General features: G+C 47.9%; 1 protein-coding gene across 3 annotated transcripts in view; it reads right to left on the bottom strand.

Moving 5' to 3' along the window:
- Positions 1–527: 527 nt before the first annotated feature.
- DTNB (dystrobrevin beta) overlaps positions 528–21,224 on the bottom strand; it is a 211,792-nt gene continuing 191,095 nt past the window's right edge. For 2 of the 3 annotated variants that reach the window (XM_067470778.1, XM_067470816.1), the window contains 3 exons: positions 14,475–14,531; positions 11,628–11,662; positions 6,450–6,503 (listed from right to left, as the gene is read on the bottom strand). In XM_067470778.1, coding sequence (XP_067326879.1) covers positions 11,658–11,662; positions 14,475–14,531 — 62 coding nt within the window. In that variant the 3' untranslated portion in view covers positions 6,450–6,503; positions 11,628–11,657. Of the gene's footprint in view, positions 6,504–11,627; positions 11,663–14,474; positions 14,532–21,224 lie in introns of all 3 variants that reach the window. The other variant, XM_067470846.1, reaches the window with a different exon arrangement.

The raw sequence follows: 21,224 nt of genomic DNA, 5'->3' as shown, positions 1-21,224 counted from the left end.
CTATGGCAAGCATCCTCAGAGGTAGTGAGGTCTGTTGGAACTAGGAAAAAGGGTTTATATATCTGTATTTATATATCCAACAGACCTCACTACCTCTGAGGATGCTTGCCATAGATGCAGGCGAAACGTCAGGAGAGAATGCCTCTAGAACATGGCCATATAGCCATACAGCCAGCACATCAACGACTTAAATCTAGAAATAGTTTTCTAAGATCTACGGAGACACTCGCTGGAACACCTCAGCAAGCGAGAGTCCAAAAGTGGCAGGCTCAAACCCAGAACCTCAACCAATGGCTGATACCAAATGAGAGACTCCCCCCTGGGCACACAGAGGACTGGGCGACTTGGAAGGCGCTGAACAGACTGCGCTCTGGCACCATGAGATGCAGAGCCAACCTCAAGAAATGGGGCCACAAAGGGGAATCCACGACATGCAAGTGTGGAGAGGAGCAAACCACAGACCACCTGCTGCAATGCAACCTGAGCCCCGCCACATGCACAAGGGAGGACCTTCTTGCGGCAACACCAGAAGCACTCCAAGTGGCCAGATACTGCTCAAAGGACATTTAATCAACTCCCAAACTCGCAAATGTTGTATTTTGTCTGTTTGCTTGCTTTGTTCTGTTAGAAATGTAATACAATTGACTGGTTGCCCTGACATGACAAATAAATAGCCTGAAAAAACCTACAACAACCCAACAGGGAGAAGTTCTTGATGCAGTGGCAGAGAGGGGACTTGCCATCTTGGGAAGTCTTTTGCAAGAGGTTGGATGGACCTCTTCCAGGAATGCTTTGGCTGTGCGTTCCTTACAAAGCAGGGGGTGGACTAGATGGCCCTTGGGAGTCCTTCCATTCTCTGATGCAAGCCCTCTTCGAGGCAAGTCTCCGCTCTCATGTATGGAGAGGTGAACGAAGCCACTCCTCAGCCCCTTTGGGAGGCCAATGGGATGGATCGGCCCCTTCCTCTCCCTCTCGGGAAGGTTCAGCACCTGGCATTCCTCCAAGTCCCGGCCCCTCCTCGGCTCCGCTAACACAAAGCACCTGCCGGATGGCTTTGTAGGCAGAGAAATATACGGGGCTGCAGGTGAGGCAATCCAGGAGCACGGCCCCAGGGGTCACCCATATGGCAGATGCGGGGTGCAGACTCCACTCAACTGCCTTTCTTTTCAAGGTCTGACCAAAAAATAGCTGGCCAGAGCATCCTCCAGTAAGAAGGGGATCTTTGGCCCTGGAGGAGCCCATGTCAGGATTCTGCTGCCACAAAGGGTGGCCAACCAGACTGGATGCAGGACAAGGGAGCGTGGCTCAGACTGCTTGGAACTCACAGCAGGAACTGCAGCCCTGGCTCTTTTGCAACTGGCTGGGTCTTGCCTGGTTGCCCATCCAGGTTGGCTTGACCAGAGGTAGGCCAGAGAGGAGATTCCACCTGAACATGACAATCCCTATGGAGAACAAGCCCTATGAGGAGCGGCTTAAGGAGCTGGGCATGTTTAGCCTGAAGAAGAGAAGGCTGAGAGGAGATATGATAGCCATGTATAAATATGTGAGGGGAAGCCACAGGGAGGAGGAGGGAGCAAGCTTGTTTTCTGCTTCCTTAGAGACTAGAACAAGCCCTATGAGGAGTGGCTTAAGGAGCTGGGCATGTTTAGCCTGAAGAAGAGAAGGCTGAGAGGAGATATGAGGAGGGCCATGTATAAATATGTGAGAGGAAGCCACAGACAGGAGGAGGGAGCAAGCTTGTTTTCTGTTTCCTTGGAGACTAGGACGCGGAACAATGGCTTCAAACTACAAGAGAGGAGATTCCATCTGAACATTAGGAAGAACTTCCCGACTGTGAGAGCCGTTCAGCAGTGGAACTCTCTGCCCCGGAGTGTGGTGGAGGCTCCTTCTTTGGAAGCTTTGAAACAGAGGCTGGATGGTCATCTGTCGGGGGTGATTTGAATGCAATATTCCTGCTTCTTGGCAGAATGGGGTTGGACTGGATGGCCCAGGAGGTCTCTTCCAACTCTTTGATTCTTTGATTCTATGATCCGGCGTGTGCTACTCCGCTCCCACAGTGGAGATGGAAAGGTAATCATGGAACCTCTTAGGTTCTCCAGACACATCCATCCATGGCTTATCGAAGACTCCAATGCTGCTCCAGCTGCAGACGTGTTGGACTGCAGTGCCCATCACCTTTAGATGGCATGTCTAGGATTACTGGGAGTTATGGTCCTAGCCATCCGAAGGACATAGGATTCAGAAAAGCTGAACTGTGGCTCCAAGAGCACAAGGAAGCATCAAACTCCAAGAGAGGAGATTCCATCTGAACACGAGGAAGAACTTCCTGACTGTGAGAGCCGTTCAGCAGTGGAACTCTCTGCCCCGGAGCGTGGTGGAGGCTCCTTCTTTGGAAGCTTTTAAACAGAGGCTGGATGGCCATCAGTCAGGAGTGATTTGAATGCAATATTCCTGCTTCTTGGCAGAATGGGGTTGGACTGAATGGCCCATGAGGTCTCTTCCAACTCTTTGATTCTAGGATTCTATGATCTTGGTAATTGATGAGCTTTCCAAAGGCTGGAATGCAGGTAGAAGCTCTTCCTGGGGGCTTCTCCTCCCAGTATTATTTGGGGTGGGGAATCATGCACAAGATGACCTCTTTGGCCTACAATGGCTTGTCTCCAAAGGCAAGGCCAGTTGTGCCAACGCTTTCTCTCTGTTCAGCTCAACCAGTTCCCTCAGAACAAGCTCAGCAACAGGTTCCCCCTTGAAGGTAGGTAGGTAGAAAGGTAGGTAGGTCCAACCGTGACCGCCTTCCACCTGGAAACCAATGCCTTCACTGCAGGAGAACATGCTGGCTAAGAATAGGGCTCCACAATCACCTATGTATCCACCGATGGTCCTCCACATCACTTGGAGGACCATCAACCTTGGACTACGAGGTATCACCTAAGTTAGGTAGGTAGGTAGGAAAGAAGGAATAGAAGGAAGGGAAGGAAGGACTTCAGGTTGAGGTTCACCTGGGTAACTCCAAAGAGGCTCAAGTCTCATGTGTCACGACTCACTGCTGCAACAACGGAGCCAGGTGTGCCATTCTCCCCATGCCTGCCCCTCCCTCAACCTTTGACTAAGAGGTATCACCTAAGTAAAGTAGGTAGGTAAGAAAGAAGGAAGGGAAGGAAGGACTTCAGGTTGAGGTTCACCTGGGTGACTCCAAAGAGGTTCAAGTCTCATGTGTCACGACTCACTGCTGCAAAAACGCAGCCAGGTGTGCCATTCTCCCTATACCTGTCCCTCCCTCAACCTTGGACTACGAGGTATCACCTAAGTAAAGCAGGTAGGTAAGAAGGAAGGAAGGGAAGGAAAGGAAGGACTTCAGGTTGAGGTTCACCTGGGTGACTCCAAAGAGACTCGTCTCATGTGTCAAGACTCAGTGCTGCAACAAGGCAGCCAGGTGTGCCATTCTCCCCATGCCTGTCCCTCCCTCAACCTTGGACTACGAGGTATCACCTAAGTAAAGTAGGTAGGTAGGTAGGTAGGTAGGTAGGTAGGTAGGAAGGAAGGAAGGAAGGGAAGGGAAGGACTTCAGGTTGAGGTTCACCTGGGTGACTCCAAAGAGGCTCAAAGCTCATGTGTCACGGCTCCTGCAACAACGCAGCCAGGTGTGCCATTCTCCCCATACCTGTCCCTCCTTCAACCTTGGACTACGAGGTATCACCTAAGTAAAGTAGGTAGGTAGGAAGGAAGGAAGGGAAGGAAGGAAAGGAAGGACTTCAGGTTGAGGTTCACCTGGGTGACTCCAAAGAGGCTCAAGTCTCATGTGTCATGACTCACTGCTGCAACAACGCAGCCAGGTGTGCCATTCTCCCTATACCTGTCCCTCCCTCATCCTTGGACTATGAGGTATCACCTAAGTAAAGCAGGTAGGTGGGAAGGAAGGAAGGGAAGGAAAGGAAGGACTTCAGGTTGAGGTTCACCTGGGTGACTCCAAAGAGGCTCAAGTCTCATCTGTCACGACTCACTGCTGCAACAACGCAGCCAGGTGTGCCATTCTCCCCATGCCTGTCCCTCCCTCAACTTTAGACTACAAGGTATCACCTAAGTAAAGTAGGTAGGTAAGAAGGAAAGAAGGGAAGGGAAGGAAGGACTTCAGGTTGAGGTTCACCTGGGTGACTCCAAAGAGGCTCAAAGCTCATGTGTCACGACTCACTGCTGCAACAACGCAGCCAGGTGTGCCATTCTCCCCATGCCTGTCCCTCCCTCAACTTTGGACTACGAGGTATCACCTAAGTAAAGTAGGTAGGTAAGAAGAAAGGAAGGGAAGGGAAGGGAAGGAAGGACTTCAGGTTGAGGTTCACCTAGGTGATTCCAAAGAGGCTCAAGTCTCATGTGTCACGACTCACTGCTGCAACAACGCAGCCAGGTGTGCCATTCTCCCCATGCCTGTCCCTCCCTCAACTTTGGACTACGAGGTATCACCTAAGTAAAGTAGGTAGGTAGGAAGGAAGGAAGGGAAGGAAAGGAAGGACTTCAGGTTGAGGTTCACCTGGGTGACTCCAAAGAGGTTCAAGTCTCATCTGTCACGACTCACTGCTGCAACAACGCAGCCAGGTGTGCCATTCTCCCCATGCCTGTCCCTCCCTCAACTTTAGACTACAAGGTATCACCTAAGTAAAGTAGGTAGGTAAGAAGGAAAGAAGGGAAGGGAAGGAAGGACTTCAGGTTGAGGTTCACCTGGGTGACTCCAAAGAGGCTCAAAGCTCATGTGTCACGACTCACTGCTGCAACAACGCAGCCAGGTGTGCCATTCTCCCCATGCCTGTCCCTCCCTCAACTTTGGACTACGAGGTATCACCTAAGTAAAGTAGGTAGGTAAGAAGAAAGGAAGGGAAGGGAAGGGAAGGAAGGACTTCAGGTTGAGGTTCACCTAGGTGATTCCAAAGAGGCTCAAGTCTCATGTGTCACGACTCACTGCTGCAACAACGCAGCCAGGTGTGCCATTCTCCCCATGCCTGTCCCTCCCTCAACTTTGGACTACGAGGTATCACCTAAGTAAAGTAGGTAGGTAGGAAGGAAGGAAGGGAAGGAAAGGAAGGACTTCAGGTTGAGGTTCACCTGGGTGACTCCAAAGAGGTTCAAGTCTCATGTGTCACGACTCACTGCTGCAACAACGCAGCCAGGTGTGCCATTCTCCCCATGCCTGTCCCTCCCTCAACTTTGGACTACGAGGTATCACCTAAGTAAAGTAGGTAGGTAAGAAGGAAGGAAGGGAAGGGAAGGAAGGACTTCAGGTTGAGGTTCACCTGGGTGACTCCAAAGAGGCTCAAAGCTCATGTGTCACGACTTACCGCTGCAAAAATGCAGCCAGGTGGGCCATTCTCTCCATGCCTGTCCCTCCCTCAACCTTGGACTACGAGGTATCACCTAAGTAAGGAAGGAAGGAAGGAAGGAAGGAAGGAAGGAAGGAAGGGAAGGAAAGGAAGGACTTCAGGTTGAGGTTCACCTGGGTGACTCCAAAGAGGTTCAAGTCTCATGTGTCACGACTCACTGCTGCAACAGGGCAGCCAGGTGTGCCGTTCTCCCCATGCCTGTCCCTCCCTCAGCCTTGGACTACGAGGTATCACCTAAGTAAAGTAGGTAGGTAGGAAGGAAGGAAGGGAAGGGAAGGGAAGGGAAGGAAGGACTTCAGGGTGAGGTTCACCTGGGTGACTCCAAAGAGGCTCAAAACTCATGTGTCACGACTCACTGCTGCAACAAGACAGCCAGGTGTGCCATTCTCTTCATGCCTGTCCCTCCCTCACTACCCCATGTCTCATCCTGGCATCAAGGCTGGCATTAAGGGATGCCCATCAAGGGAAATCTAGCTAGCAGCCCATCCCATCAAGGCAACATGGGGCACAATCCCCCAGGTGCTATCCTGCCTAATTCCCATCCAACTGGGTTGGGTTTGAGGACATCCAAGTGTCCAAGGTGAAGGTCCTTCCTTGTGGGTCATGTTCCTCTTTCCCCCCCTGACCCAACCATGGGGGCCATACTTTGTGACACCTGCTCCAGCTGCCACGAAATGGGGCCACTTCATACTTGGTACCTGCACAACACCCCAGGCACACACACAAGCACACCGTCCAACGACCACCTGCAGGGGAGGAGTGGAGTGGTCCCGTCGCACGAGAGGAAACGCCCCCGACGTGCAAGGCAGGGGTGAGAGGTCATGAGCGAAGCTGCCGGTGTGAAGACGAGGGTGAGGCTCGGAGTCCGCTCCTGGGAAGGCTCTCTCTCTCGCCGAGACGGAGATGGGTCCGTGCCTGATGGCCAGCGGTGCAGCTCCGATGGAGACAGGGCATGCAAACCTAAGGGGGCTTCGTCCGCCGGGAACGAGGGAGGGAGTGAGGGAGGGAGGGGGCCGGCGGCTTCCCCGCTGCGGAGTGGTGGGCGTCACGGCTTCGCGATGGAGGGATGGGTCGGCCGCAGGACCTCGGTGGCCGAAGGATGCGCAGGAGGCGGCGGAAGGGCACCCGCGTGACCTGCAAGAAAGAGGGACAGATCCGCCGGTCAGAGAGGCTGGACGCTTGCAAGGAGGAACCCCACTGCGTAGCCCCCTCCCCATCCATCTGGAGCCACCAGAGCCAAGAGGCCCCAAGTCCAGACCCATGTTCTGAGATACATTCCGAGCCGTTCTGAGATATATATGGTGAGTGGATTGACTGAAAGGTGTAAGACTGGGGTCTGGCAAGACTGAAAACACCACCCTAAGATTGAGGTCTGGAAAACTAGAAAAAGGAGGTGAAAACTGAATGAATGGCTGAACTGCAATTTAAAAGTTTTTTAAAAATTTTTTTAATATTATATATATTTTTTTCTTTTATTTTTTCTTTCTTTTTATGATATTTTATACATACAGAGACACTCGCTGAAACACCTCAGCAAGCGAGAGTCCAAAAGTGGCAGGCTCAAACCCAGCACCTCAACCAATGGCTGATACCAAATGAGAAACTCCCTCCTGGGCACACAGAAGACTGGACGACTTGGAAGGCGCTGAACAGACTGCGCCCTGGCACCACGAGATGCAGAGTCAACCTTCAGAAATGGGGCCACAAAGTGGAATCCTCGACATGCGAGTGTGGAGAAGAGCAAACCACTGACCACCTGCTGCAATGCAACCTGAGCCCTGCCACATGCACAAGGGAGGATCTTCTTGCAGCAACACCGGAGGCACCCCAAGGGGCCAGAGACTGGTCAAAAGACATTTAATCAACTACCAAACTCACAAGTTGTGTATTTTTCTGTCTGTTTGCTTTGTTCTGTTAGAAATGTAATATAATGGACTGGTTGCTCTGACACGACAAATAAATAAATAAAAAAATATTTTATGATATTGAGATAATAGAACAGAAGCTCTCTGAAGCTCTAGGTGCTCTTACTGCCTCTTACAGGGAAAACCAACTGATCCCTAATCCATCTAAAACACAGACATGTGCCTTTCACCTTAAGAACAGACAAGCACCCCGAGCTCTGAGGATTATTACCTGGGAAGGAATCCCACTGGAGCATTGCAGCACACCCAAATACCTGGGAGTCACTCTGGACCGTGCTCTGACCTACAAGAAGCACTGCCTGAACATCAAGCAAGAAGTGGGTGCTAGAAACAATATCATATGAAAGCTGACTGGCACAACCTGGGGATCACAACCAGATACAGTGAAGACATCTGCCCTTATGCTATGCTACTCTGCTGCTGAGTATGCATGCCCAGTGTGGAACACATCTCACCACGCTCAAACAGAGGATGTGGCTCTTAAGGAAACATGCCGCATTATCACAGGGTGTCTGCGCCCTACACCACTGGAGAAATTACACTGCTTAGCTGGTATTGCACCACCTGACATCTGCTGGGAAGTAGCAGCCGATAGTGAAAGGACCAAGGCAGAGACATCTCCAGTATTGGGTATCAGGCAGCACAGCAGTGACTTAAATCAAGACATAGTTTTCTAAGATCTACGGAGACACTCGCTGGAACACCTCAGCGAGCGAGAGTCCAAAAGTGGCAGGCCCAAACCCAGAACCTCAATCAATGGCTGATACCCAATGAGAGACTCCCCCCTGGGCACACAGAAGAAGGCGCTGAAGAGACTGCGCTCTGGCACCACGAGATGCAGAGCCAACTTTCAGAAATGGGGCCACAAAGTGGAATCCACGACATGCGAGTGTGGAGAAGAGCAAACCATTGACCACCTGCTGCAATGCAACTTGAGCCCTGCTACATGCACAATGGAGGACCTTCTTATAGTAACACCAGAGGCACCCCAAGGGGCCAGAGACTGGTCAAAAGACATTTAATCAACTACCAAACTCACAAGTTGTGTATTTTTCTGTCTGTTTGCTTTGTTCTGTTAGAAATGTAATATAATGGACTGGTTGCTCTGACACGACAAATAAATAAATAAAAAAATATTTTATGATATTGAGATGGTAGAACAGAAGCTCTCCGAAGCTCTAGGTGCTCTTACTGCCTATTACAGGGAAAACCAGCTGATCCCTAACCCATCTAAAACACAGACATGTGCTTTTCATCTCAAGAACAGACGAGCATCCTGAGCTCAGAGGATTATTACCTGGGAAGGAATCCCACTGGAGCATTGCAGCGCACCCAAATACCTGGGAGTCACTCTGGACCGAGCTCTGACCTACAAGAAGCACTGCCTGAATGTCAAGCAAAAAGTGGGTGCTAGAAACAACATCATACGAAAGCTGACTGGCACAACCTGGGGATCACAACCAGACACAGTGAAGACATCTGCCCTTGCGTTTGGCTACTCTGCTGCTGAGTACGCATGCCCAGTGTGGAACACATCTCACCACTCTAAAACAGTGGATGTGGCTCTTAATGAGACATGCCGCATTATCACGGGGTGCCTGTGCCCTACACCACTGGAGAAATTACACTGCTTAGCCGGTATTGCACCACCTGACATCCGCCAGGAAGTAGTAGCCAATAGTGAAAGGACCAAGGCAGTGACATCTCCAGCTCATCCCGTTTGGGTATCAGCCAGCACGTCAACGACTTAAATCTAGAAATAGTTTTCTAAGATCTACGGAGACACTCGCTGGAACACCTCAGCAAGTAAGAGTCCAAAAGCGGCAGGCGCAAACCCAGAACCTCAATCCATGGCTGATACCAAACGAGAGACACCCTGCTGGGCACACAGAAGAGTGAGCGACATGGAAGGCGCTGAACAGACTGCGCTCTGGCACCACGAGATGCAGAGCCAACCTCAAGAAATGGGGCCACAAAGTGGAATCCACGACATGCGAGTGTGGAGAGGAGCAAACCACTGACCACCTGCTGCAATGCAACTTGAGCCCTGCCACATGCACAATGGAGGACCTTCTTGCAGCAACACCAGAGGCACCCCAAGGGGCCAGAGACTGGTCAAAGGACATCTAATCAACTAACAAGTTTGTAGACTATGTGTTTTTTTATCTGTTTGTTTGTTTTGCTCTGTTAGAAATGTAAAAAAATTGACTGGTTGCCCTGACACGACAAATAAAAATAAAATGATATTTTATGATATATTCTAACAGAAAATTGCAATAAGGATTATTAATAAAAAAAATGTTGCTGATGGGAACTGCTGACATGACCAGAGACAATGATTAACTCTTGAGTTGAAAGCAACACGTCTACATAGTCAAAGACAACGACTCTTTAAGCCAAGGAAGCAGATACAATGGTTCCTTACTTAAGATGGAAAACTAACATATTTGGAAATGACGGACTCTGCAAGTTTTAGCTGGAATACAACCTGTGAGGCATTTACAACTTCTTGAACAATTTGGAGCCACAACGGCAGAAAATTCCTATATAAGAGACCTTTTTACAATCCAAAAGTGTGGCAGACACCGGTGTCTGGTCACCCGCTTTTTTCTCCAGAGGAGGGAGGAAGATGGTGTTATCAGCAGATTGGCAAATTTGCAGGGATCATGTTTGGCTCTCTTCTCCAGGAGATGGAAAAAGGGATAGTAATATTTGCATGAGAGTAATGTGTTTATATGTATGTGACTTCTGAGTGAAATGTAATATCCCTTTTAGGTGTGTAACCGATGTAGCTACACTCTGTGTGTCTACTTTCTTTCTCTGTAAAAGTGCCTAATTGCAACCTGAAAATGGAAAAAAAGAACCTTTTCAATGTTGAAGAAGTATTCATGACAGTTCCTTAGCAGAGGTTCAAGGAGGCCTCAGAAGTTGTGAGGCCTGTTGGAAACTAGGCAAGTGGAGTTTATATATATCCCTGTGGAATGAGGTCCAGGGTGGGACAACGAACTCTTGTCTGTTTGAGGCAGGTGTGAATGTTGCATTTCGCCACCTTGATTAGCATTGAATTGCCTTGCAGCTTCAAAGCTTGGCTGCTTCCTGCCTGGGGGAATCCTTTGTTGGGAGGTGATTAGCTGGCCATGAAAATGAACAAAATCTGACTATTCTAAAATCAGGACAATAAATAAAGAACAACACTCAAAAACAGGGGAATTCCAGACAAGAAAGAATCAGGGCCAGCTAATCACCTCCCAACAAAGGATTCCACCAGGCAGGATGCAGCCAAGCTTTGAAGCTGCAAAGCTATTCAATGTTAATCAAGGTGATCAATTGCAACATTCACATCTACCTGCAACAGACAAAAGTTCTTTCTCACACCCTGGACTTTATTTCACAGCTATATAAACCCCACTTGTCTTGTTTCCAACAGACGTCACAACCTCTGAGCATGCCTCACAACCTCTGTGGCGCAGCTGTCTGAGTTTCAGCTGCATTGAGATCACTTCTGACCAAAAAGTCATGAGTTCGAAGCCAGCCCGGGTCGGAGTGAGTTTCCGACCAATTGTGTAGCTTGTTGTCGACCTTTGCAACTCAAAAGACAGTTGCATCTGTCGAGTAGGAAAATTAGATACCACCTATGTGTGGGGAGGCTAATTTAACAAAATTTACGAGGCCATAAAAAAGACCAGCAAAGCACTCCAGCAAAGCATGCGGGGAATGCGGAAGTACTTCATCAGTGTTGCAGATGGACGATGAAAGCGACCGCTCCCCGGGCGGCCAGAAAAAGTTAAATAGCCTCTGACTGTCTGTCTATATCTGTTGTGTGCCTTTGGCATTGAATGTTTGCCATATATGTGTACATTGTAATCCGCCCTGAGTCCCGTGCGGGGTGGGACGGGCGGAATATAAATACTGTAAATAAATAATAATAATAATAATAATAATAATAAATGCCTGCCATGGATGTGGGCGAAAGGTCAGGAGAGAATGCTTCTGGAACATGGCCAGACGGCCCGGAAAATTCATCGCAACCTAATAATAATATCCTTCTGGGCTTTGTGTTCGTATACTCAGCCGCAACCAATATTCATTTACAAGCCAGGGAGGCCTCTCTGGTGTCCAAACAGCCGCGGATGTGAAGGATGTGAAGGGAAATCTGGATCCGGAAATACTCGGACATTAATGTGTTTGTCATGGCAACTGGATGCTTCTCCCCCTTCAAACCCTGGCTTAACTGCTTTGTAATTGTGCCAGTGCGGTGTATATGTGCTATGGGGTCATGAGAGGCAAGCCACCGTGCTGACCATTGCAAAGGAGAGGCGGAGGCCATACTTACTTGGATCGCTGGCCAGTCCAGGTCCTTCTTCTACCCTGGAGGGCAACCAGGAGAGAAAAAGACAGAGAGGGTCAGAAGGAGGCCCTACACTGACCCACTTTTACTTTGCTCTCCCCCAAGGGTTTGACGCAGGGCTTTGGAGTGGGATTTTGGGGGTGGAAAGGGCTTCTCCATCTCCTTCTTGAGTTGCTTTGCTCAGAACTGGACACAGGGTGATTATCCCAGGTGAGGTTCCACCAAAGCAGAAGAGAGTGGGACTGTAACTTCTCTCAATCTAGACTAGACTTGGGCCAACTTGGGCCCTCCAAGCGTTTTGGACTCCAACTCCCACCATTCCTAACAGCCTCAGGCCCCTTCCTTTTCCCCCTCAGCCGCTTAAGCGGCTGAGGGGAAAAAGGAAAGGGCCTGAGGCTGTTAGGAATGGTGGGAGTTGGAGTCCAAAACACTTGGAAGGTCCAAATTGGCCCACGTCTGATCTAGACACTAGATTCCTCTTGATGCTGCAAGGTCAGAAACAAAACTGAGCTCAGAGGATGAAAATGGAAGTCCAGATGGACAAACTGATGAGCAGTTAGATAGGAGATTTACGTTTCGTCAACATAGAGCTTCTCGGAAGAACTTTACAAAGGTTAAGACGCCTAATAGCCAAAGGTTACAAAGGTTAAGACGCCTAATAGCCAAGAAGTCTTTCCCAGGGGAGAAGGCATGGTTTTCTGTCAATATTAGCAGGACCAACAAATGGGAAAAAGATCTTGGAGTCCTCGTGGACAACAAGTTAAACATGAGCCAACAATGTGATGTGGCGGCAAAAAAAGCCAATGGGATTTTGGCCTGCATCAAGAGGAGCCTAGTGTCTAGATCTAAGGAAGTAATGCTACCCCTCTATTCTGCTTTGGTTAGACCACATCTGGAATATTGTGTCCAATTCTGGGCACCACAATTCAAGAGAGATATTGACAAGCTGGAATGTGTCCAGAGGAGGGCGACTACAATGATCAAGGGTCTGGAGAACAAGCCCTATGAGGAGCGGCTTAGGGAACTGGGCATGTTTAGCCTGAAGAAGAGAAGGCTGAGAGGAGATATGATAAGGGCCATGTATAAATATGTGAGAGGAAGCCACAGGGAGGAGGAGGGAGCAAGCTTGTTTTCTGCTTCCTTGGAGACTAGGACGCGGAGCAATGGCTTCAAACTACAAGAGAGGAGATTCCATCTGAACATTAGGAAGAACTTCCTGACTGTGAGAGCCGTTCAGCAGTGGAACTCTCTGCCCCGGAGTGTGGTGGAGGCTCCTTCTTTGGAAGCTTTTAAGCAGAGGCTGGATGGCCATTTGTCAGGGGTGATTTGAATGCAATATTCCTGCTTCTTGGTAGAATGGGGTTGGACTCGATGGCCCATTAGGTCTCTTCCAACTCTTTGATTCTATGATTCTATGATTCTATGGTTCGCCAGTTCAGGCAACGTTGGTGTTTGAGTACAGAACTTCTGTCAAAGCAAGAGATTTGTAGTTTCATGTTTCCTTTTGTTCATGCCTCAGGACTCCAAGTTTTTGAGAACTGTTTCTGAATCTTGTCTTTTGGAGTGATTCTGCTGTTGTATTCTTGGTTTTTGATGCTACTCCTGTACTTTGATTTCTGTGGATTATTCCTGATATTTGGACGTTGGTTTTTATATTATTTTGCCAAATTGCTTTTCATATTTATTTTTCAATAAAGTGTTTTGCTATTTTACCTGGGGTCTGTATTAAGTTCAGAGGTGGTCCCCAGCCTTGGATTGCAACACTCAGGTTCCTAGATACCTTTCCCATGGACTGTTTACAAGCCAGATGTGACTTATGTGCATTTCATATCCATCTCCTGTCCCTCGTAAAGCTAAATATCCACTGAGATCCCAGTCATTGTCCTAGCCTATCCTGCGAGCAATGCTACAGACCTTCCTTCTAATAATGTTGGGGTTCAGCCTGAGTTTGAACTTGAACCTGATTCTCTGTTTGTTCCTCTTGATGCTAATAAAAATATATTTACTGATGCTAATGAAAATGTACCTCTTGATGCCAATGCTCCTGAAATTAGTGAGGAAGAAACTGCTGTAGGTTTGGAAAATGCCAATGTTCCTGAAATTAGTGAGGAAGGAACTTCTGTAGATTTGGAAAATGAAAGTACCAGTGTTCATGAGAATGTTTCAGAGGGAAGCCATGACCTTTCACTCCCTTCTGCACCTGTTAACTGTAATGACAACAGAAGGGGCCAAATTTGGGAAGACAGAAGTAAATCACTCAGCTTGCGAAGGTCTTCCCGAATTAAAGAATTACAAACATTGGCTTCAAAGCAGAGGGGCGGTTCACGGAACCAATTCTTTGGCTTTAATTGCCTTCCGCCGGGCTGACTTTCTCAGTTCAGGCATCGTTTCAGATTAATGAAGACCTTGGCAGTTCTCCCGGTTTCCCCTGGTCATGGTTTTGAAAGATTTCTAGGATATCAAGTACGGTTAGTGGATTGCTAACAGGTTCCAGTATTTTACAGTGTGGCTTTGGGTTTTGCTTTGTCCATTTAAATTCATGTTTGCTGATTTTGCTGTGGCTTTTGACTCTGCATTTTTCCTTTATTTTGTAACCATTTTTCTTCAATAAAAAAGGATTGTTTTTCACAGTCAAGTGTGGTGGATAGTTATCTTAGGGCCTCGTTCCCTGCTCTGGATTGCAACAAATAACTCCTCCATCAGACAAAGGCAGAGCCTTGTTGGTTGTGTCCCCAACAAGATTAAAAAAAACTCTTAGGTGGAATGGGCGTTCTACCAGCCTGGAAGGAAATGCGCCCACCATTGGCCCCCAAAGCCAGACAGAAGCCTCACCTCGGTCCTTCCCGTTCTGCATCTTCTCCTCCTCTTCCTCTCCTCCTTCCTCTCCTCCTTGAAGACAAGAAAGGTAGAGCAATGAATGGGAGAACTAGTGCTTTTGGATGTCATTACGTGTTGGACCTGGGGTGCATCGGCACTGTGCTGTTAACGCAGTTTGACAGCACATGAACTATTCTTGGGAATTTGAGTTGTTAGGCTCGAAAAATAACCTTCACTTGCAATGATTCCTCCATAAATATAGCAGAGTATCAGAAGCACACTTCGAAACCAGCAGAAACTTGTGTGTGGTGAGCCAGGAGAAGCTTCCAATATCTCGGTGTCACCTCAGATCAAACTCTAGCATATAGGAAACACTGCTTGAACACCAAGCACAAAATAGCTGCACACAATAACATCCTGCGGAAACTTACTGGCAGCACGTGGGGTGCAGACCCACAATTAGTAAGAACATCAGCCCTGGCCTTGTCTTACCCAACTGCCAAGTATACCTGCCCTGTTTGGCTCAAGTCTGCCCATGCAAAGCAGGTGAACATAGCATTGAATGAAACATGCAGAATAATCACAGGATGTCTTAAACCTACATCTGTTGATAAACTCTCATTGAATGAAACATGCAGAATAAACATGTTGGGGTTCAGCCTCTGTGTGAACCTGAACCTGATTCTCTGATTGTATTTCCTGATGCAACTGAACAGGCTACTGAGCATGAATTTGTCCCTGAAGGTTTGGAAACTGTTGATTCTGAGGTCAGTGGCTTGGAAAGTGAAACTACTCATCCTGATGGGAATGTTTCTGAATCAAGCGGTGATAGCTCTCCAGAGGAGATACCACCTGCCTTTCTTTAAATGAGGATAGGAAAGGGCAGATTTGGAAAAACAGGAGTGAATCGCAAAGTCTGCGAAGGTCAAGCAGATTAAAGAAAAGGGAGGCACAGGCTTCAAAGTCTGGAGGTGTGTCCCAAAATAGTTTCTTTAGCTTTAAGTGTCTCTCCCCGGGCTCTCTCGTTAGATCAAGCATCGTTTATACTGAGGCAGTACCTTGGCAGATTTCCCAGTTTCCATGACCTGCATTCCCAGAGGCTTCTAGTTTCCAAGTACGGTTAGTGAGATGCTAACAAGTTCCAGGTTTTTCTAATGCTGCTTTTGGAATTGTGATCTAGTTCATAGATATTCCTGACTGCTGAATTTTACTGTGGCTTTTTGGACTTTGTATTTTCCTCTATTTTGTAACCATTTTTTATCAATAAAAAAGGATTGTTTTTTCCTACAGTCAAGTGTGGTGGATTAATACCTTATGGTCTTGTTCCCTGATCTGGGTTGCAACAAAACACAGGCTGTTTTAAACCTACACCTGTTGATAAACTCTCATTGAATGAAACATGCAGAATAATCACAGGATGTCTTAAACCTACACCTGTTGATAAACTCTCATTGAATGAAACATGCAGAATAATCACAGGATGTCTTAAACCTACACCTGTTGATAAACTCTACAAGCTAGCTGGTATCCCCCCCTCCCCCTCCGGCCATGTGCGACGGGAAGTTGCTGCTGAATGTGAAAGAAATAAGGTTGAACACTGTGAAAGCCCCCCAATGCATGGCTACCAGTCACCTCCCAGTAGACTCCAATCATGGAAAAGCTTTATGGGAATGACCACTCCTCTTGGCATCCCCCCAGCAACAGCAAGGATATCCCTCTGGGCAACTAAACCAGGAAACCCCAACTGGATATCCCCCCCGCCCCACGAGGAAGGGTCTTCCTCAAAGGCCAAACCAAGAATGAACAGACTCAGAAGGGGAGTGGGCAGATCCAAAGACAACCTGGCAAAATGGCACGACCTAAAAGAATCCCACACCTTGTGTGTTTGTGGAGCAGAACAGACAACTCCGCATTTGTTTGCTTGCCCACTATGCCCTGCCTCATGAACAGAGGAAGAATTGTTGGATGTTACAGACAATGCCGTTGCTGTTGCCCATTTTTGATAATTAGCCGCCTGTGCTCCTTCTGTTTTTATCAGTTTTATACTAATTTATGCAATGCTTTTGATACGAAATAAATAAATAAAACAGGATGGATTGGGATTGCAGAGAGAGAACTTTAGGTTCAAAATATTTATTTTAAAAATCCATTCTAGATAGAAAAGGTCTTGGAGCGAACTAGCTTACTAAGCTCATCTTCTAAAGAAGATAAAAAAAGGAAAAAAAGCCCACCTTTGAAGATGTCGCAATGAAATCTCTGTGAGGGATGAAGTAACTTCCTCTTTAAAGGTATCGTTATTGCCCTGGCTTGGCCATGTGGTGATTCTCTATTGCCCAATCTCTGCCTTTGTCTTCCTTCCAGTGAGGACGCATTTTGCCTTTCTCCAGGCAAAATGTAGCTGCATGGATATTTTGACTTTTTAGCCTTGTTTACCTTCCTTAGGAGATGAGCTTAGTAAGCTAATTCTCTCCAAGACCCTTTTCTATCTATTTATTTATTTAGAACTCCGTGGAGGGACTCAGGCCGGTTTCAAACAATAGTATCACAAACAATAGTTTAAAAACATCACATTCCGTAATACACTAACACATTGTTGTTGTTCATTCGTTCAGTCATCTCCGACTCTTCTTGACCTCATGGACCAGTCCACGTCAGAGCTCCCTGTTGGCCGTCACCATCCCCAGCTCCTTCAAGGTCAGTCCAGTCACTTCAAGGATGCCATCCATCCATCTTGCCCTTGGTCGGCCCCTCTTCCTTTTGCCTTCTACTTTCCCCAGCATAATTGTCTTCTCTAGGCTTTGCTGTCTCCTCATGATGTGGCCAAAGTACTTCCACTTTGTCTCTAGTCTCTCCTTTGTCTCTCCTTCACATTAAACACATTAAAATACCAAAAATACAATCTTATAATTACAATGGCCAAGTCGTCACAGTAAAATCGTTGTTCATCACCATCCATCCATATAGCCATGAGTTATTGACTCACTCGTCAAATGCCAGTTTCCAGAGCCAGGTTTTCACTTGTTTTCTAAAAGTCAGGAGAGAAGGGGCAGTTCTAATCTCCAGTGGGAGGGAGTTCCAGATCCGAGGGGCCACCACCAAGAAGGCCCTGTCCCTCGTCCCCACCAGGCACACTTGCGAGGATGGTGGGACCAAGAGCAGGGCCTCTCCAGACAATCTTAACAATCTTGACGGTTCATAGGGGAGGTCCATCCTCCAGGAAATAAAGCCCGACTGCTCATTGGAGGGAAGGATACTTGAGACAAAGTGGAAGTCCTTTGGCCACATCATGAGGAGACAGCAAAGCCTAGAGAAGACAGTTATGCTGGGGAAAGTGGAAGGCAAAAGGAAGAGAGGCCGACCAAGGGCAAGATGGATGGATGGCATCCTTGAAGTGACTGGACTGACCTTGAAGGAGCTGGGGGTGGTGACGGCCGACAGGGAGCTCTGGCGTGGGCTGGTCCATGAGGTCACGAAGAGTCAGAGGCGACTGAACGAATGAACAACAACAACAAAAAGGGGAGAATCTGTTCAGACAGGTAAATTGGGCCGGAGTCTAGAATGGATTTCTTTTCTTGAATAAATATTTTGGGCCTGAAGTTTTGTCTCTGCAATCCGGTGCCATTCTGATGAATGGAAGCTAAACCTGACTCACCACATGTAAGTTTCTGCTGGTTATGACGTGTGTTTCTGGCACTCTGCTATATTTATGGAGGAATTATTATTATTATTATTATTATTAAACTTTATTTGTACCCTGCTAGCATCTCCCGGAGGATTCGATGCGGCTTACAACAGGCCGAGGCCGCAACAATACAACATAACAATATAAACAAGCAAATCAAACAATTAAAACAAATTAAAGCAAAAATAAACAACAAGCAAAATACATTAAAACACAGTAAAACTGGGCCGGGCCAAAAGGTGGGTACAAGGGTTAAAAGTGCTGATGTGACAGGAGGTGTATAAAGGGTTTCTAGGGCATGTGCGATGTGCAATGTGCAGCAATCATTGGTTCTGGTAAAGTGCTTGTAGGACTCGGTAGTGGAGATTTCCTAATCTGGGAAGGCGCATCGGAAAAGCCTAGTTTTTAAGTTCTTTCTGAAGATAGCCAGTGAGGGGGTCTGTCTAAGGTCTTTGGGGAGGGTGTTCCAGAGTTGGGGGGCCACTACGGAAAAGGCCCTGCCCCGCGTCCCCACCAAACGCGCTTGTGACGCTGGTGGGATCACGAGCAGGGCCTCTCCAGATGACCGAAGAGAACGCGTGGGTTCGTAGATGGAGATGCGGTCACGCAGGTAGGGTGGTCCCAAACCGTTCAGGGCTTTGTAGGTAAGCACCTGCACCTTCAATTGGGCTCGGAATATGAACGGCAGCCAGTGGAGTCCCTTAAACAGAAGGGTTGACCCCACGTGAGGGTTATTTTTTGAGCCTAACCACTCAAAAGACTGGGTTCAGGGCTCGTCTCAGCCCATCTTGCGGAGCTTATCTTCTGGACGCCTGGACGCCAGCTGCTTCCTCTGATTTACACAAAGGAGGAGATGCCAGACACTTCCTGGGGTCCCCGGCCTGCAACTCCTCAGAAGGGAGCCTGCCGTTTGTTCCGTCTGTCAGCAGCTCCTCAAGTGCTAAGCGAAGACCCCTGACACAAACACAGAAAAGCTTTGGGAGCTGCCATAAGGAAGGCTCGCTTTGCGCACAACGGACCCAAAGCACTTGGCCTCTTTCTTGGGGCAAATGTCTCATGGGATTCTGGTGCGTGAAGTGATTTACAGCTTCCAAATTACGTGTGAAAAAGATCTTGGAGTCCTCATGGACAACAAGTTAAACATGAGCCAGGAATGTGATGTGGCGGCAAAAAAAGCCAATGGGATTTTGGCCTGCATCAATAGGAGCATAGTGTCTAGATCTAAGGAAGTAATGCTCCCCATGCTCTATTCTGCCTTGGTTAGACCACATCTGGAATATTGTGTCCAATTCTGGGCACCACAATTCAAGAGAGATATAGACAAGCTGGAATGTGTCCAGAGGAGGGCGACTCAAATGATCAAGGGTCTGGAGAACAAGCCCTATGAGGAGCGGCTTAGGGAACTGGGCATGTTTAGCCTGAAGAAGAGAAGGCTGAGAGGAGATATGATAGCCATGTATAAATATGTGAGAGGAAGCCACAGGGAGGAGGAGGGAGCAAGCTTGTTTTCTGCTTCCCTGGAGACTAGGACACGGAACAATGGCTTCAAACTACAAGAGAGGAGATTCCATCTGAACATGAGGAAGAACTTCCTGGCTGTGAGAGCCGTTCAGCAGTGGAACTCTCTGCCCCGGAGTGTGGTGGAGGCTCCTTCTTTGGAAGTTTTTAAGCAGAGGCTGGATGGTCATTTGTCAGGGGTGATTTGAATGCAATATTCCTGCTTCTTGGCAGAATGGGGTTGGACTGGATGGCCCAGGAGGTCTCTTCCAACTCTTTGATTCTATGATTCTATGATTCTATGACTCTTTGAACTTCTGCAGGCTGGATAGCAAGTGTCCCAGAAGCAAGAAAAAATACAGCGGAGTCCTTTCACAGCAAACACACGTGCTTCACCCCGTCTATTTGCAGAGTTTAACTGCCAACATCTGGCCTTATCTACAACACACATTGTTCAGTAAACTCATGGATTCAGCTTTTCATCCAAAATATCCAGAGACTTCAATCTTCATCACTGCAATATGTACACTGTACAGGATATATGTAATAAGAAACTCAATGTGCAGATTTGAGAAATGTGAATTTAAAAATGATGTGTGGGAATGAAGGGAAGAATGGAAGGATGTATGGATGGAGCTAATAATTTTGGAAACACCAGGATAGTATTAAAGCCTGCAATGACTAACTCCCTGCTTGCTGCTTTGTGATTAAAACCTGTTAATGAGATCTGAAGAGTAAACTCTGATAAGAACAGGGACAGTGATAAAGGAAATGTTTGCAACTTTCCTTATGTCAGTGGTTCTCAACCTTTCTAATGCCGTGACCCCTAAATACAGTTCCTCATGTTGTGGTGACCCCCAACCATATTTTTGTTGCTACGTCATAACTGTACTGTTATGAATTGTAATGTAAACATCTGATATGCAGGATGTATTTCCATTGTTTCAAATTGAACATAATTAAAGCATAGTGATCAATGATATGGACAATGGATGAAGGGATTGGAATTACTGCCAACCAATTCAGCTCTGACTTTTTGGGAATTGCATTTGTGTGAATTATAGTTCACCAGGCACCAAAGAGCATACTCCACCAACAATAGAAATGAACCAAACTTGGCACACAGGACTTCCATGACCAACAGATAATACTGCAGGGGTTTGGGGGAGGCATGTACAAAGATTTGTCATACCTTGAATTCCTGAAGAACCTTCTTTGCTGCCTGGAGAGGGTAAAGATGGCTGGGAGACCCTCGACCCTTACACTCACCCCTCGCATCCTCCGAGGCCGGAGGGTGCATGAGGTGAGCAGGAAATGCCCCCTCCATGGCCATGGCAATGGCGGGGGCCTTACACTCGCCCCTCGCGTCCTCCGAGGCCGGAGGGCGCGTGGCGCGAGCGGGAAAGGCTCCTCCATTGCCGTGGCTGTTTGGCTCGCACAGGAGCCAGCAGCCATTTTGGAGGGGGCGGGGCCAACCCGGGCAGCTTCGCGACCCCCGGAAAATGGCCCAGCGACCCCCTTGGGGGTCGCGACCCCTAGGTTGAGAACCGCTGCCTTATGTTAAGAAGAAAGTCAACACAAGCCTT

The sequence above is a fragment of the Anolis sagrei genome, chromosome 1 (assembly GCF_037176765.1).
Source record: "Anolis sagrei isolate rAnoSag1 chromosome 1, rAnoSag1.mat, whole genome shotgun sequence".
Classification (NCBI taxonomy): domain Eukaryota; kingdom Metazoa; phylum Chordata; class Lepidosauria; order Squamata; family Dactyloidae; genus Anolis; species Anolis sagrei.
Note: the sequence above shows the minus strand (reverse complement) of the source record. Positions and strands in the feature narration are given on the sequence as shown.